Below are 16,452 nucleotides of genomic sequence, written 5' to 3' on the forward strand. Positions count from 1 at the left end.
TCACACAAATCTGTAATTTAAGGAAATATCTCTGTGTATGCACAAAACAGTTTAGAGGGAGAACTGAGATAAAGAGAAAACAAGATGTGTGGGATTGTTCCAGATGTAGTTTGCCTGGATCTTGTGCTTTACAGTTCCATTTCTATACGTCAAGGTTTGCATCTTTATACTGAATACTTACTTATATGCTCCCTTTCTGGAGTGCATCTTAATTCTGCTAAAACACCAAAACACATGAATGAAAAGTACTAATGATTATATAGTACATATATGGTATATACTGCTATTTTCCACATGGTTTAAGTACAAGTTACAGAAAGAAAAAAATATCACAAACAAGGAACAAATTCAAACATTTTAATTAAGGCAGGTATAACAGGAAAATAGAGCTGCTAAGAAATATTTACCTAGGAGAGATGCTCCACAAGTTCCTCCATTCTGGCAATAATTGTAGCAATGATTAGTTTCACACTTTTCACCAGAGTAACTTGGCCAGCAGTGACATCGGGGATCCCCCTTCTCGTTTATAATGCACTTTCCTCCGTTTTCACAGGTTAATTTACAGGTATCATCTGCAGCAAGAACACATAGAGTTGTTTTCAACAATCCAATTTCATGTAACAGGCAAAACAGAACCTTGCATCTTAAATGATCTCTGTCAATGGAGCAGAGGGGAATCACTTTTAAAATGGAAAAAATAAACTATCTCTTCTGTTTCTACTGTGCTAGAAAAAAAAGTATACATTTAGGAGACCATAAGCACTGGAAAGGCTATCAAAAGCTACAGGCAGTGGGGGCTGTGCTACCTTGTACAGCAGGGCTGGGACCTTGCACCTTACCAAAATGAGGGCCTCTGCATGGTACTTATGCTTCACAGAATCGTGGAATGATTTAGGTTGGAAGGAACCTTAAAGATCATCTAGTTCCAATCCCCCTGCCATGGGCAGGGACCTTCTGCTAGGTCAGGTTGCTCACAGCCCTCTCCAACCTGGCCTTCATCCAAATCATGTCCCAGAAAAGGTGAGCTCCTTAGGATGTAAGTTAGTAATGACTACCTGAACTCCGGTTTGAAACTGTCATTCCAAGTTACAGAAATGAAAAAATGAATGTTGGTTTCACCCGAGGGATCTCAGAAATCTCCCCAGTCATTTTCTGGTGACCTCAGCCTTTTTCTATTTTATTTATTTGATCCCTCTTCCACTGTCTCTATTAAGTAACACACTTCTTAACAAAACCCTATCCAAAATATTTAAAAGAAAATTATTCAGCCTTTAAATCCTCCTTAAAAAAATTACAGTTTCGTAATAACTTGTTGCTTCTAAATTATATTTTCTGATTTATTTTTCTCATCTGCTAAGTCTGCAAAATCACTGAGATGCTCCCTCATGCTCTGCATTCACTGAGTGTTTATGGCAGCAGTGCTACTGTCTTAGCTGTGAGGTACGAGGTGACACAAATTCTGATTAGGCCAGATTCAATCTCTCTATGAAACTGTTTTGCAACTAGAATTGTGCCTGTCTTGGAAACACTTTGAAAAATAAATCTCTACTCATTTCAGTGAACAAGATATAAAATCCATTCAATGACACCAACATGAAATTAATTATAGACTAGCATGCACACAATGCTCAAACATCCAAATAACTGTAATCCTAAGGAAATAGACAAGCATCTTTCCAGCCCAAAACATATTTTTAGCAACAAGACCTTTCATTTCTCGCACAGCAAAACAAATCCTGAGAAGCCAGACTGCTTCCTAATTCAGCATTTGAGCATACATGGCTTTCAATAAAAGGGACACCACAAACACTAAGAACTCTTCAGTAATATATCCAACAGCTGCAGATGTTTTGCCGAATTACCCTGTTTTAGTTAAATGACTAATAGAAAAGAGCCAAGGTTCCCATTTGTCCCATATTTGTTGAGGTCTAACATTGACTGACACAGGCACACCAATTCCTTGATAGTTAAAGAAATACATTGTATTGCAAATGCAAAATTTAGGAACGTTGGATACAGTTTCTCTTTCCTGCCTGCATATACCCCTTGTTGGCAGGGTCTAGCTGCCTCCATTCACAGCCAGCTCCGAGATAGTGCAGACATGTAACCTGGGATCAAACCTATTTAAACAAAACCTCTGGAAACTGATCATCATCTTTCAGGCAATCGCACCTCTCAAATTAAGCTGAAACTAAACAAGAAATCTAAAAATTATTGTGGTGGGCTGACTGGCACATGATTATTTCAGGTGTTTTACAACAAAAAAATGAAATACTGTATGTGTTTAATTTTTCGATATCCACTCTGCATATGTACATGTGCTGTAACAAAGCTACTTTGTATTTGGGAGTTTCAGGATGCCTCAGTGTTTTATTTATTTATTTAGGTGGTTCATTAAATTCTTTGATGTTCCATGAACCATTCTTCAGTTACTCATTATGAAGACAGGCTGAGAAAGTTGGGGCTATTCAGCCTGGAGAAGAGAAGGCTGCGTGGAGGCCTTACAGCAGCCTTCCAGTATCTGAAGGGGGCCTATAAGGATGCTGGGGAGGGACTCTTCGTTAGGGACTCTAGTGGTAGGACAAGGGATAATGGCTTTAAACTTAAACAGGGGAACTTTAGGTTAGATATAAGGAAGAAGTTCTTCACAGTGAGGGTGGTGAGGCACTGGAATGGGTTGCCCAAGAAAGTTGTGAATGCTCCATCCCTGGCGGTGTTCAAGGCCAGCCTGGACAGAGCCTTGGACAACATAGTTTATTGTGTGATGTCCCTGCTCATGGCAGGGGGGTTGGAACTAGATGATCTTAAGGTCCTTTCCAACCCTAACTGTTCCATGATTCTATGATTATAGTAGTTGCTTAAATAGATAATGTAACATAACTTATTGGAGAGAAGGTTTATTTTTCTTTTGATTATCTGTTTTACTTATCATTAGTCATGAATGTACAGAGCACAACTTGTTAAAGATGGGATAAATAACACTAAAGTACTGATAAGTGCTCATTTTTAAGAAACTTTCTGATAGCACATAAAAACCCCCCATGATATTTCTTTTCTAGATCAATTCTGTAGAATTAAGATATGAAATTAGAAAGAAACGAGGAAATTATGACAGGCTATGACTTCAAGAGATAAATAGAGTAATCAAAAAGCATATTTAGAAGTATAAAACATGAACCACAAACTTTAAAGTTACCCTAACCACACCAAGAAATACATGCCTTCATATTTTCAGGAAAATATACTGAGGCAAAAATGGCCCACAGTAACTATTTTCTAATCAAACTGGCTTTAAAAGATTGGGACACTCGTGTCATACTTTTAAAATGCAATATATGTTATAACTTAACATAACTGTCAAGTGAGAAGGTTCCTGAAAAAATACAAAAGTTTTTTATATTTTCTGTCATTGTAAGATTATTAAAAATTGTCTTTGATTTTGTTCTCTGTAAAACATTTTAAATTCAAGAGTTTCAACACAAATCTAACATGAAACAGAGAAAAGTTATTACAACAATTCTGGAGTCTAAATAAGCTAAGAAGTAGGACTGAAAGATTTAATAGATAAGCCAGTTTTAAAATACTATGGTAAACTTTTAACAATATAGGGGTTTTAATGCTGCTGCTTTGTTGTCTGAAGGTAAATACAAGAATCAAATTACTCTTGCTGATTCACATCAACTAAGTACAAAAAAGGAGCAGGTACCTCTGTATGGGAGACATGAGCAGAATAATAATACAGGAGAAAACCACAGAAGAATTGTTAGAAAAAGGTGCATACTCTCAATGTGAATTACTGAATAAAGACCTCTCTCTGCAAGAGGTCGGAACAGCTCTAGTAAGTACCCAATCTTGGAACAAAGTTTAAAAATAAATAAATTCAGAAAGTTTCAATCTGGAGTCAATCTAATACTTCTCTGAGCTTGCTGGAACTTGGATTCAAACACCCCTCAGCTACTCTTCACTTCTGCAATTACAGCAGTAAATCATTTCACTTGTTATCCCACTCCTAGTCTACTGGATCTAGTCTCCTAGTCTACTCCAAGCTACTTGATTGATTGATAGTGCTAACATGAAAGGAAGGATAGGGCATAGGTCATGTATTCTCTCCTACCCTGGCTATGTAGTCTTCAGCTGCCTTAATTTGCCTATTTTGATCTTAATATATCTTCAATAAAGAATCAAATAGCTTTGATTTGCAGTTTTTCTTCTTGATATGACTGTTTGACACAATCATTAACGGACTTCTGCTCCACCTCTGACTCCTTACTTTAACTGAAAGTAAAGGGAAGTCTTACAAAGAACGCATTGTGAACTCTACTGGTATTTTCTTCTTCACTCAGTTTTTTGATATTCCATCCCTATCCCTCCAATCACACAAACACACATCTTTTATTGGCATTTCTGTAACAACCCTTTCTTGAGAAAAATGAATCTTACTTTTTGATTCTTTTTTCCCTTTGAAATATCCACCATTTCTGGACTAGGCAGTTAAATGGAGAGATGACATTACAGAGTACAAGGTTTGTGAACTACATTCTTTAGGACAAGAACAGTTTCCCTCCCAACAGTGGAAAAAACTCAACTCATGGGACAGACAGATACTTGTTCTTGCCTATGCTTCAGACTAGGGTGTAGGTCATCCTTCCAAATGCAGAGTTCTAATGTTACATTAAGATTGTATAAATCTTCTTGTCCCTCCATATGAGGATCTTAATATCTGCCAGTTTTCCATATGCTGAAATTTATTAGAACAAGGTATAATCCCAAATTTTGTCTGAATGCTCTAAAATCATCCTCTTTGTTCTCCCTTCACGTTTGTTTTCTTTAAAAAATCTGTTCGCTTTACAAAGGTAAATGGAAGAGAAGGGCTAAGGAAAGGATGGACAGAGAGAAAAACTAACCAACTCCTGCTGCAATGTAACCCATTTTCTTCTGTTCTGGGAAATTATCAGTCCCAATGGTAACCCTTTTGTAAATACAGAAGATACTGCTGTAAACAAAAGATTTTTTCCAAACCAGAAGCAGATTTCTGTGTGAAGCCTGTTCTATTTGATGTCTAAAAAGACTGAAAGCAGGAGAAAACCCAAGAAGAGAGCATCGATTGACCTGCCATAGCTTCTGCCAGTACAACTCCCTGAGGCAGACTTTGTGGGTGAAAAAGAAGGTATACAACGATTAACCTCTACATCCCTAGCCAAAGCACCTGGTCTGCCATCTAAGTGTGCACTATGCAAGTCCCCATAGAAATGTGCTGTAGGAAACACTTGTGATAAATTAAATGTTTCTTCTCTTTTCATAAGCAACGTCAGATTGGAGTCTTTGGAATTTTTCTTAGGCTTTTCATTCAGCCACGAGAGCACAAATATTCCCTCTTAAAATGAAAAGTGATAAACATGCAGCTCTGGAATACGGAACTCTTGGAAGTGTTCATTACTTTTGCTCACTCAGCTGTGGCACACACCGTCTTCCTCCAGTACATGTCTATTTTCATCCTCTTGGTACGTTTTTAACTTTCATTGTGTAACAGACAATTAGATACAGTAACTCTAACGGATGCAAATTCAGTGGTCTCTCTTAGGAAAATGAAGTAGTACTCTACCCATTTGAAACTAAAAGGTATCTTCTAAACTGAGAAAGTCAGGGCTGCTACAGTTAATAAATAAAACATAAGTGAACTATGTTTTGTCAATCATAATCATCCAAGGAGAAATGGGATGGAAGTTTGTCTAAGAACACACAGGAACTTGCTTTCATTTTATTATAAAAACATTCTGAATGATACAACATACATGTTGTGATAAGTCTTGCTTGATAAAGCCAAATAAAACCCAAAAGCTGTTTCTCAGCAGTTGCGTGAGATGCTGGTGAAACAGAAGAAATCTGAATTCAGTCTTACAGAAAGCCCCCTGAGGATTGGATAATTAGAATTCCTCATCTAGGACTTATGAAGAAAAATAACTCAATGGATCGAGCCAGTGGTAACATTATGCAGAATTTCAAGATTTAGCTCAGTTTTCTTTCTTTAACTGCCACCCTACCATGACCCCCACAACAATCCCATGAACAAGACTGAGTAATTTTTTGGGATACAGTCTAAAGAAAAACAGCAAGAGAGATTACCTCCTAGTCACCAACCTAAAGGTAGACAGAGTAATAAGAAATTGTATGAAGCATGTCTTTACAATAGTCATGCAAAAACTACCAAAATGAAGAATGTCATAATAATGTTGAAAATAATTATTATTTGTTTGAAAGCATTTTTCAAAAGGATAGAGACATATGCATTGTCAAAACAGATCTTCAAACATAGACTGTCCTGGGGGCACTATTCATGATGAATGGGAAGTGGAGATGGATGTCCCATTTTGACTCTGTCAAGTAATGGAAATCTACTACTAGTTTCCTTACTACATTTTAAGACCCAAACCATTTAAAAGACACTATAAAGTATTACAAATGTTCAGTATACTACTGTTTACTATTGTAACTTGAATTATATATTATTCAGAAAGTACAATTTAGTCACACTAGTTCTTGATATCCACAATTACTACTCATTTGTGACATTAGAAGTCTTCTTACAGGACTTGAAATAGCTATTGTGCAAAAACAACCAGTACAGCTCACTTTTATTGCTACACAAATGACGTCCACTGAAAGAGAGTTAGAGAGTTTGAGTTTTCAGATGTGTATATTAGCGGTAGTAAATTTTTGAACACATAACATACACTGTATGTAAATTATTGTAACCTATCTACTATACAAGTAAGTGGATAAATTATGATAAATCCACCTACAAAGCCAAATTAATATATCAGTTAAAAAGTGTTTCACAGATCCTCAGGTCTCAAATCAAAATTTCTGCGTTTCATTCTTTTAAAGACAAACCAGAAGACAAGCAAAATCAACAGGAATATTTAAATTGACTCTGAATCACTATTTTACTGCAAGCAAACAAAAAAAACCACCTATATAACCTCCCTTTGGATTGTAAGGTAAGTCTTCTACAATATACAGCTTTTGACAGCCATATAAAGCAGGAATTCCTGGTTTTGGTTACTGACATCCATAACTGTGCCAAAAATGCTCTAAGACAATGAACACAATATAATGCTAGATTAAAACAAGCTGAACGAATATGGCTTGGAATATTTAATATACATTTTCTAGCACTTTCTAAGAAAATGAAACGAAGACTATGGCTCTTTTTTTTTTTTTTTTAATTATTCCATACTGTATAAACTCCTAAAGGAAAAGAACCTGGTTTAGAACTTGACTTTTGTTTGCAGGTTATTAGCAACCTACTTGAAATATAATTGGAATCGGAAAAATAAGAAACACTATTTCAGCAGCCCTTTAAATAGGTATAACAGATATTGCAGTTGTGGGACAATACTGAAATTTAGCAATATATTAAAAATGCTTCTCTAGGCATTTTCTGTCTATCCGTAAAAATTCACAACCAGCAGTGAAAATAATTTAAAAGCCTCTTTAGATCTTTAATAAAAACATAAGTTCCTGAACACTCTACAATCACCTAATACTTTGCCCCACTAGTAAATATGTAGCATTAGTGAAATGGTGGGTTCAAATCACTACCAATCACCAGTGAAAAACAATATTCTTCTATTTGTCCTTTCTTCAACACTGAAATAGTAACTATGGGCAATTTGGAGTATTAGGTGGTATCAGTAGAAAATCTTGACAAGAATCCATCTCAGATGAACCAAGACTTGACACTTGGAGGGGCAGAGAGGTGGGATGTTCTTTGAAGACAGAAAGTGTTGAGACTAATTTGTCTCAAGAGTTAGAAACCTTTTTAGAAACGTATACTAGTGTTTTCTATTACGTCTACTTCAGTGTCATCACTTCTACCCTAACAGTGGAAATTGTTGCAAACCAGCTGTAAACTACTTTAAATAATTGCATAACTATTATATATATGTGCATTGATAGGTATTCAGTGAAGGGTGCACAGTAATAAAGCTTTATTTCCTCTATTTTTGACAGAGCACAGTACAGTACATGTAAAAGCTGGGTTGGTACCATAAATACATTCCATACAATGTACTCCTACATAAGCAAAAAACATGAATGGGTTTGTTACCTAGTACAAATTTTCTGATATTGTTTTACTCTCTAAAATATTCCTAAATTTCCTGAGAAAGAGGAATGCTGCTGGACAGGAGAGTTTTATTTCATTAATCATCACAAACCACTAAATCAGAGTAGAGTTAATTCAAGATTTAAAGACCAGGCAGTATAAATAGGTGAGATTTTCTCCAAAGAATATTGAAATTTCAGGTAAATTAAATTAATCACTAAATTGAGCTTTTTAAATACTGAGGATCTCATTAAAAAATGTATTCCTTATACTCCTAAGCCTGGAATTAAATATTAGAAAAACATCCTACTACATTCTGACTTCTCATACATGTAAGAAATCCTATTCCATGATTTCTAGAACCCTTTAAAATTCAAGCTCACTAAGAATCCTTTCCAGCAGTCTGAACACCTTAGGCTTGGCCTCAATTAGAGTGGGAAGAGTTTTAGACTATTTAATAATCTCTTTGGAAAAGAAGATTCTTCCCCCACCCCTCGCCCCCGCCACATGCCCTCAAATCAAGAACTTAGTAGCTTTTTCACAATGAGGTCTTCTTTCATGTGTCTTGATATTAGTCATTATAAATCTTACTGAAAGATACAATTTTAGATAAAAATATTTCAGTTGTTTTTTCTTTTTTTGCCAGTTACTTCAAAGTCGTCATTATTTGCCATGTTGCTCTTACTGTCTTTTGACTATTGCTGCAGTCTAAGCAGAGGTGTTTCTTCACAGTCTTTAAGGTTATTTTTTTCTTCTGAATGGCTAATGTTTAATTTGGAATCCAAACCACTTCAGAGCTTTTCACGTTTCTGTTGATCTATTTATATTCACATTCCCCTTTAAACATCATATTGCATCAGGTATCTCTTGACTCACTGACAGCCTAGTCTTTTGCAGTGAGAAAAAGTGACCATTTGTTTATTTTCTGGTTCTCATGCAGTTTCCAATACCTACCTAAGAGGCTCTGATCAATGCATGTTCCATTCAGCAGTGATTTTCCTTCTGGACAAGCACATGTTGCACCAGAAGGGTTGAGTAAACAAATGAATTCACATGTAAGGTCCAAGCATGGATTTGGCACTGTTTAAAAACACAAAATATTAAAAATACTTATTCTTCATTTAGAATTACACTGTGTTCTAGAAGTAGGAAAAAAAAAAATTAATCAGATTCAGACATTCTGATACACTTCTAATTACCAGGATATCAAGAGCCTGAAGTCAGTGAGCACACTCATTTAACTGGCAGTGCAAGACGCATACAAGGATAAAATTTATTCCAGTAACAAAAAATGTATTGGTGATAAGTAGTAAAAAAACCTCATCTAATTGTGGCTAGAGGTACTCGTTGTATTCAGCAAACATTTGTCCAATGTCCTTTCAAATGAGAGAAAATGCATCAAAAAAATCTAAATCAAAATTATATAAAGAAATCTAATAAATGAAATCTAAAGAAATTACGAAATCTACTTCCGCTTTGTACAATCAGTTTCTGTTTTATATTTATACAACTTGGTTACTTCCTCCTGCTCCCACATCCCCAAGGTGAACTTGTTCAATATTGAGTTTAAATTAATTATGCTTACTCACAGTCCATTTGTTTGTAGCGGTGAAAAATCAAGGCACTTTTTGCTTTATCAACATCCACACTTAGATATTCTACAAGGCTCCTGCCAAATTTGTGTACTCTAAATGCACCATTTTTAGGACCTGCTCCATATATGTAATCCTCAAAAATGTCAATTCTATGTGGATGCAGTAAACCTTAAATAAAAATGAATAATAAATACAAATACATATTCAAATGATAAACAACTTGGGTTTAATAATAACAACTTCAATTGCATTACTGCAATTACCACCCAAAAGACATCATTATTCAGACAGCTTGTTTTGTACCCACAGAGACTGCCTTTAAAAAACCAGTCTGTTTAAAAGGAACACTTCCCATACTACAACTGAAATCTCAAGCTTTGTATTAGCTTTCTACACAATTCAGCCTCAGAAACCAGTTGATTATTGAACAGCAGGGAAAATCTACAGTAAAAATTAGCTAATGAGACTGTACTTAGGTACCACGCTTTAACTAGAAGTATGCATGGAAGAAATAGATTATTTTGCTGTACATTAAAGAATCTATTCTGACAAAACATTTCTCAAGCTCCTTCTTAATATATTTCAAATGTTAGCTTTCATGTTATACTTATTTTAATTCATAATTATTGTAAATTAATGCAAAATAAAATGTTAAGACTCTACCAGTTCCTCATTTTTAAGAGCTACAAGTGCTAATCAGATCACATAGATGGATTTCCTATGCACAACTGGCTGTGGAAATTCAAACGTTTACACACATAGCTAGGGAATAGCTTCTGACTAAAGCGTCTTTGCCAGAGATGTATCTTTTCTTGATTTGAAATTATAAAGTAACAGAATCTATCATTCCCTGTGACACCTTGTTTCTACTATTATCTCCATTTACTGTAAAAATGGTTTTATATTTTACTTGTATTCATTCAGTTTCAATTATCAGCCTTTATTTGTTCCTACTGTTTTCCAATTTATCAATACTTGGTACTCGATAAGAAAATATTTATGAATTCTAATTCATTATTTTATGCATTTTTAATTAAATGGGTTGCAGTGTTTAGTCTCATTGCTAAGCAAGTTCTAAACTCCCCCAATTTTCCTTTTGTCCTATTTTTTCCATAATTACTAGAAAGGTCAACAGGAAACGTTGCTTTAGTTATCGTGAATTTCAGTATTAAATGCTAGGTATGGAAGCAACAAAGTCTCTACATTCCAATTTCCCTTTTATAAACCCCAAATTTGCTGTGTTTGGCAGCCCTTTGTGCTATTAAAAAAACCCAAAACAACAAAACCCCTTCATGGTATAGAATAGTTCGAAAGTCATCAATTTAAATGCATTCTATTCTGTAGCACTGCTTCATGGGTTTTTTTTCCTTTCTCTTGAAGAATAACCTCCCGTTTATTCTTAAAATAAAAATTACTACTGACACAGATTAAAGCACAATCTACTACTCTGTCAATCTTTGTACCAGACACAAACACTGAACACGAGTACTAAATGTGTGTTTTGTGATAGATTTCAGCAAAGCCACCATGGAATACTATAACCAAAGGAGGTGCAAGCAACGTTACAAGGAGGAGTTACTCTCTTCTACAATCTCTTGTCAGGCACCTGTACAGAATGGTTCAGTGTTAGAGGAAGTTTTAGTCAGATCCCTGCACCCAAAGTGATCCTTCTTGAGATGACTATTTCCATGTACATTAATCCAAGTTGTAAAATAAAATGGTATTAAACTGGAGTAAGATGATTTAAATCTCATCCTGCTCAGTTTGGATTATGGCAGATTTTGTCCTAGTATCTTTCAGAAATCCCTGGTGAATTCCAGATTAGTTAAAACACTCACTAGCACTAAATGTAATATCATCCTGATGAATCTCCGTACCAACAGCCGACGAAGCAATCCTCTGAAAAAAGTCTGCTTTCAAATTTATTTTTTTTAATGTTTCCTCTCTTTTCAACTCAAATTTACTAAATTATTACATATATTATCAAATCGTTGAAAAGCCAACATGGAATTCTATAAAAACCAACGTTTGCTTAAGCAGAATCTCTTTTCTTATGAAAAGAACTTTCTTCATTCACATTCTGCTAGCAGAATTCTGTGATTACTTGCTGACCTGAAAGCCAAACCCATTATTTTTCTGAGAACTTATACAGGTCCACTTTCTATAAATTATACAATTCCTGTGCAATACAGACAGCTCCAATTTCTAACTAGTCAAAGTGCTCCTGTTTCTATTCAAGTCCAAGTGAAGCCAAGCTTAAATATTAATCACAATGTTATTTGGTAATACTTAAGATATCATATTAGATAACAAACTTTGCACTTATCACTGAATATTTGTTTCCATAAAGTAACTTAATCAGATTATTTTAAAGCTAAAATTATCCTACCTTAAGTATCTATTTGATTAGATAATATCTGAAATATTATCTAACAAAAGCAATGAATATTACTTAATCATCACTGCTTTTTGCTTACATAGTTTCTCCGAATAGTGAAATTTCATCCAAATAAAATAAAATAGAAATCATGTTATAGAAAAGCTATCCATACCTTGTTTAGTGCTCACAGACACAACTGAATCAGAACCATCAAACAGAACGCTGCCAATAACAGATAATTCAAAATCAGCCCAGAACAAACGCTGACTGAACTGATCAACTACGAGACCTACAAAGAAAAAAATATCAAATCAGTATATAAAACCTGAAAAACAAATAATACTTTATATAAGTGTACATTTTTATGCTATTCATATTCTTAAGAACACAAAATGTGGTGACAACGAAGACATGACTTCAAATAAAGAACAACAAAATTTAATACCTGCTGCTTAAACCTTCCCCTTGAAGCAACTGTGGTTTTTCACTTTCTTTAACTTACTCTTCCAAGGTCAGTACCTTTTCAAACCCATCATCCTCAGGAGGTAGAAATATATACCAGGTGAGAAGTAAACATAGAATCTAATCTGGTAATTTGCTTTACCAACAAAAAAATTTATTATGACAATAGATTTCTAAGCAGTAGCACCAGTTTGACAATGCATTAAAAGCAAGTCATCCAGATTTCATACAGCCTTCCTAACCTATCCCATTTCCACAAGTATATAATTGTGGGGTTTCTAACAATCAATACTTCACAAGCAGTGATTAGTATGGGAATTAAAAATCAAACTATTTTAATTATGTTAATGCTGCAAGACTTAAACAGCAGTGTTGACAGATGTATATATTCACACAAATATGAAAAGAAAGCACAAGGGTGACAGAGCTCAAATGAGAATAGCAGATAACATGACTACCCAGCCTCCAGACAGTAACTAAATAGTTAAATCAGACAGTCTATGTTTCATAGTGGATGATTACAAGATTAATATGCCATTTTAGGTAATCTCAAAAGTTTCAGCCTGAAAAAATACTGGAACCATAAAATAATTTAATACTGAGCTTTTGAAGTCATGGTGTATTTTTAATAAGAATGGGAAAAAGTATCCTTCTATTTATGTAAGTAGCTAAGTCAGAAAAACTACATCAAAAGAAATTATAAATAATAGCAAAAATATTCCTCTTAAGTTCATAAATTAATCAGCCACAGATAAATGAGAGGAAGTCTGATGCATAGACCAGTGAAATATGTTTACATTTGCAACTCCATTAAAAAAAAAAAAATCAACACCCTCTTTAAAAGAAACACTGGTATTCAGGCATACAGCTAAAGAGAATAATTTCTGCTAAAAGATAATTACAAGGTGTCAACTCTGTGTGATACGTGGTACCTATAAGGGAGAGTATTTTAGAAGCGGTCCCTACTCTCCAGCTTTAAATTATTCTTCGCATTTCAATAAGAATATTTAAATCTCAAATAACAAATAAGTAACATTCTCAATACATCTTTCACAGTATCAGAGATAACAATGTAAAAAAGTAGTTATTTTTTGTTTTATACATATAGCAGTCCTGTGATAGCTGTTACAATGTAGATCCTGTGAAGTCAAGCCCAAATGCTCAAACTCTCAGCCTCTCTTACTTGAAATACAAAAGGTATATTTAGTAATAAATTCAAGAGTAGTGGAACATAGCTGTTTAGTAAAAATCTTAAAATTCATCTAAACAATAGTAGTAAAGTCTCATTTGGGAGGAAATATTAAAGACTTTGCATTTGGTTTACAAATACATGGACCTGTGTAAAATGTACAAAAAAACCCCAACAACTCCATAAATGTCTGCTTTCTACCATGAAGTAACAGAAGAAAAGCACAGAAGGATTCACAACTGTGTTTTCAGGCAGAAGGCATAGGAAAACGCAATATTGTCACAAGGTGTTTCTAAAATTCCCTCTTTGCAAAGACTGCTCATTTTTGGTAACTCTGCTAATTTTCTTAATCTTCATTTTATTCATCCTTGTAAGGAGGCAGAGGTCTGGCTAAATGTTTATGCGAAACATTGCTGTGTAAAATATATGAAAGAAAATTTTATGAAGAAAAGCTTTTTCATGTCTGCTTCTGGTACGGGTTTTCAGATAAGTTTGATACCATTATTACCTACCTACAAAATTCAGTAAATTCACTAATTCAATACTGATAGCCAAAAAAAAAAAAAAAAAGTGGGGTGGAAATGTTCGAATGCCCTTTTATGTTCAAGAAAGTGATGGCTGGCTCTGTAGGACATAACCTTGGTAATCAACTAAACTAATAATAAGAGCCAAAAAAACCCCAATCCCAGCAATTAGAACTAAATCTCATGATCTGTATATCTGATATGTTCAGAATGTTTTATATAAAAACTTCAGCAAAAAATATGTAACAACTCTGATTAACATAAATTTCTGTTGTCTTTCAGTTTTAATAATCAGAAGTGTCTTACTGAATTTACTATTATGTGTTTTTATTATGATTACTATTGTGCTTCTTACTTACCTAAGGAGCTTAGGTTTCCTATCTTCAAAGCTTTTAACACATATGTAATTTCTTAAGTTGCTATATTTTAGTCTAATCATGTCAATAAAGAATGTCAATAATCCCCTTTAAGGGATTAGGATAAATTTGCATACACAACACCTTAAGCCAACCTTAGCATGGAACTTGACTGATGTTAAAATATTATTACTTGTTGCTGTGACAATGGCAGTTTCTGAGACACTCAGATATTCAGACAGCATCCTCCTGAAAGAAGACTATGTTTCAACAAATATGCATACCAAAGTTGGACAACAAATTATCATTGTAAGCCTATCAAATACTGCAGTATAGATGGGTCATGATCAAATCAGTTGTAGTTTCAAGGTAGGATGCTGCTATTTAGGAAAGACATATTTCGTTCTGGATTTATCATTTCCTTTGTCATATAAATTACTTTTATCCTGTCAATGAAGTCTTAACGGTAATTCATGAGTTCTCAACATGCACTGTCAAGCTTCAAAATAGTTTGGTAAAACATGGAGATAATTAACTTGTTGCTTCTGTGAATACCTAAACCTTGTTTCCTACCATTTTGCAATGTATTCAGGAAAGTAACTAGAAAAGGCTGTGAGATTTCAAACACATTCTTAAAAAATGTGTCTCACCACTAATTGGTGTTCCTTTAATTGACTCCGCTTGTTCAGTGTTATTGAACAAATCATATTGTAACTGATTATATGTAGTCCTTTGGTATCTATCACTTTGTAAAATCATTGTATTAAACTTTGTATGAAAGGTCAAGTCATATTAAGATGTATCATTTGAAAAGAGAGGTAAGAATTTGATTAGTAACTGCCTATGAATAACCAGAATACATATTTTTAAAAGGTTTGGGTTTTTTTTTTTTGCAAATGGAGAAACCGGAATTCAGCCAACAAATCTACATGAGTTAGGAAGTGCCATGTAATTAAGAAAAATGGGTAAGTTGTATACCTGTAGGTCTTTGTAAATTCTTTTGAACCAATATCCTTCTCAGAGTACCATCCATGGATGATTCCTCTATGTGAGAGCGATCCCCAATAACTGTCCAGTACATCATTCTGAAAGTATTAAACATAAAAAAGTAAGCAGGATGCCTATGGAGAAACTCATAATGCTTCACTGATACGAAATTATCATCAGCCTTTCAACCTACCTGAAAGATGGGAGAGAACTGATTCTGGTTTACATACAGGTACATTGAGCAGGAAAGTTAATTAAATGATTTGGAAAAGTTTAGACATTTGTAGACATAGTTTTATTTGCCTTACTTGACTTTGCATTTCTGTTTGAATTGCCAAAAGAGAGTAATGTTGACATATACATACCCCTTTTTAGGATTTACAGCAATTGCATATGGTTCTCCTGCCATGCTTGTAAGGAGTCTTGTACAGTTTGGTCCATTCAATTGACCTACATTGATGGAGTATCTCAGACTAGTCCAATGAGTTGTATAATAGCTGAACCAATGCATTCTGGAATGATCAGTCCAGTAAATATTTCCTGCAACCCAGTCAACAGCAATACCCCTGGGTCTTTTGAATTCTGGACACTAAAAGGAACAGATGTTTAAGTTAGATTTATGGAAATGATCTTTCACAGCAGCTGCAAAGTTACAGATTTATGTAACTTTTTACAGTTAAGTAACTTTTATATTTAATGTGGTGAAATATCCTAAAATGCTGCATTGGAAAGACATAAATTCTAGCTGTAGGAAATAAGCTGTAAGTGATCTGCTGACAGTTCTATTCAATGCAGAAAAACAAGTTGCTGTTTTAAAACAGTATTCTCAAGTCTAAGGCTACCTACATTAAG

The 16,452-nt window shown here is 34.4% G+C and overlaps 1 protein-coding gene across 1 annotated transcript in view; it reads right to left on the reverse strand.

Annotated features, from left to right (window-relative positions):
* Nucleotides 1-407: 407 nt before the first annotated feature.
* LOC104402440 (low-density lipoprotein receptor-related protein 1B-like) overlaps nucleotides 408-16,452 on the reverse strand; it is a gene marked incomplete at both ends in the record, with an annotated part of 34,154 nt that continues 18,109 nt past the window's right edge. The window contains 6 exons of the mRNA XM_010010319.1: nucleotides 408-572; nucleotides 9,062-9,187; nucleotides 9,697-9,870; nucleotides 12,255-12,371; nucleotides 15,592-15,698; nucleotides 15,966-16,189. Coding sequence (XP_010008621.1) covers nucleotides 408-572; nucleotides 9,062-9,187; nucleotides 9,697-9,870; nucleotides 12,255-12,371; nucleotides 15,592-15,698; nucleotides 15,966-16,189 — 913 coding nt within the window. The remainder of the gene's footprint in view (nucleotides 573-9,061; nucleotides 9,188-9,696; nucleotides 9,871-12,254; nucleotides 12,372-15,591; nucleotides 15,699-15,965; nucleotides 16,190-16,452) is intronic.

This window comes from Nestor notabilis, unplaced genomic scaffold (assembly GCF_000696875.1).
Source record: "Nestor notabilis isolate BGI_N333 unplaced genomic scaffold, ASM69687v1 scaffold9282, whole genome shotgun sequence".
In the NCBI taxonomy this organism is placed as follows: Eukaryota; Metazoa; Chordata; class Aves; order Psittaciformes; family Psittacidae; genus Nestor; species Nestor notabilis.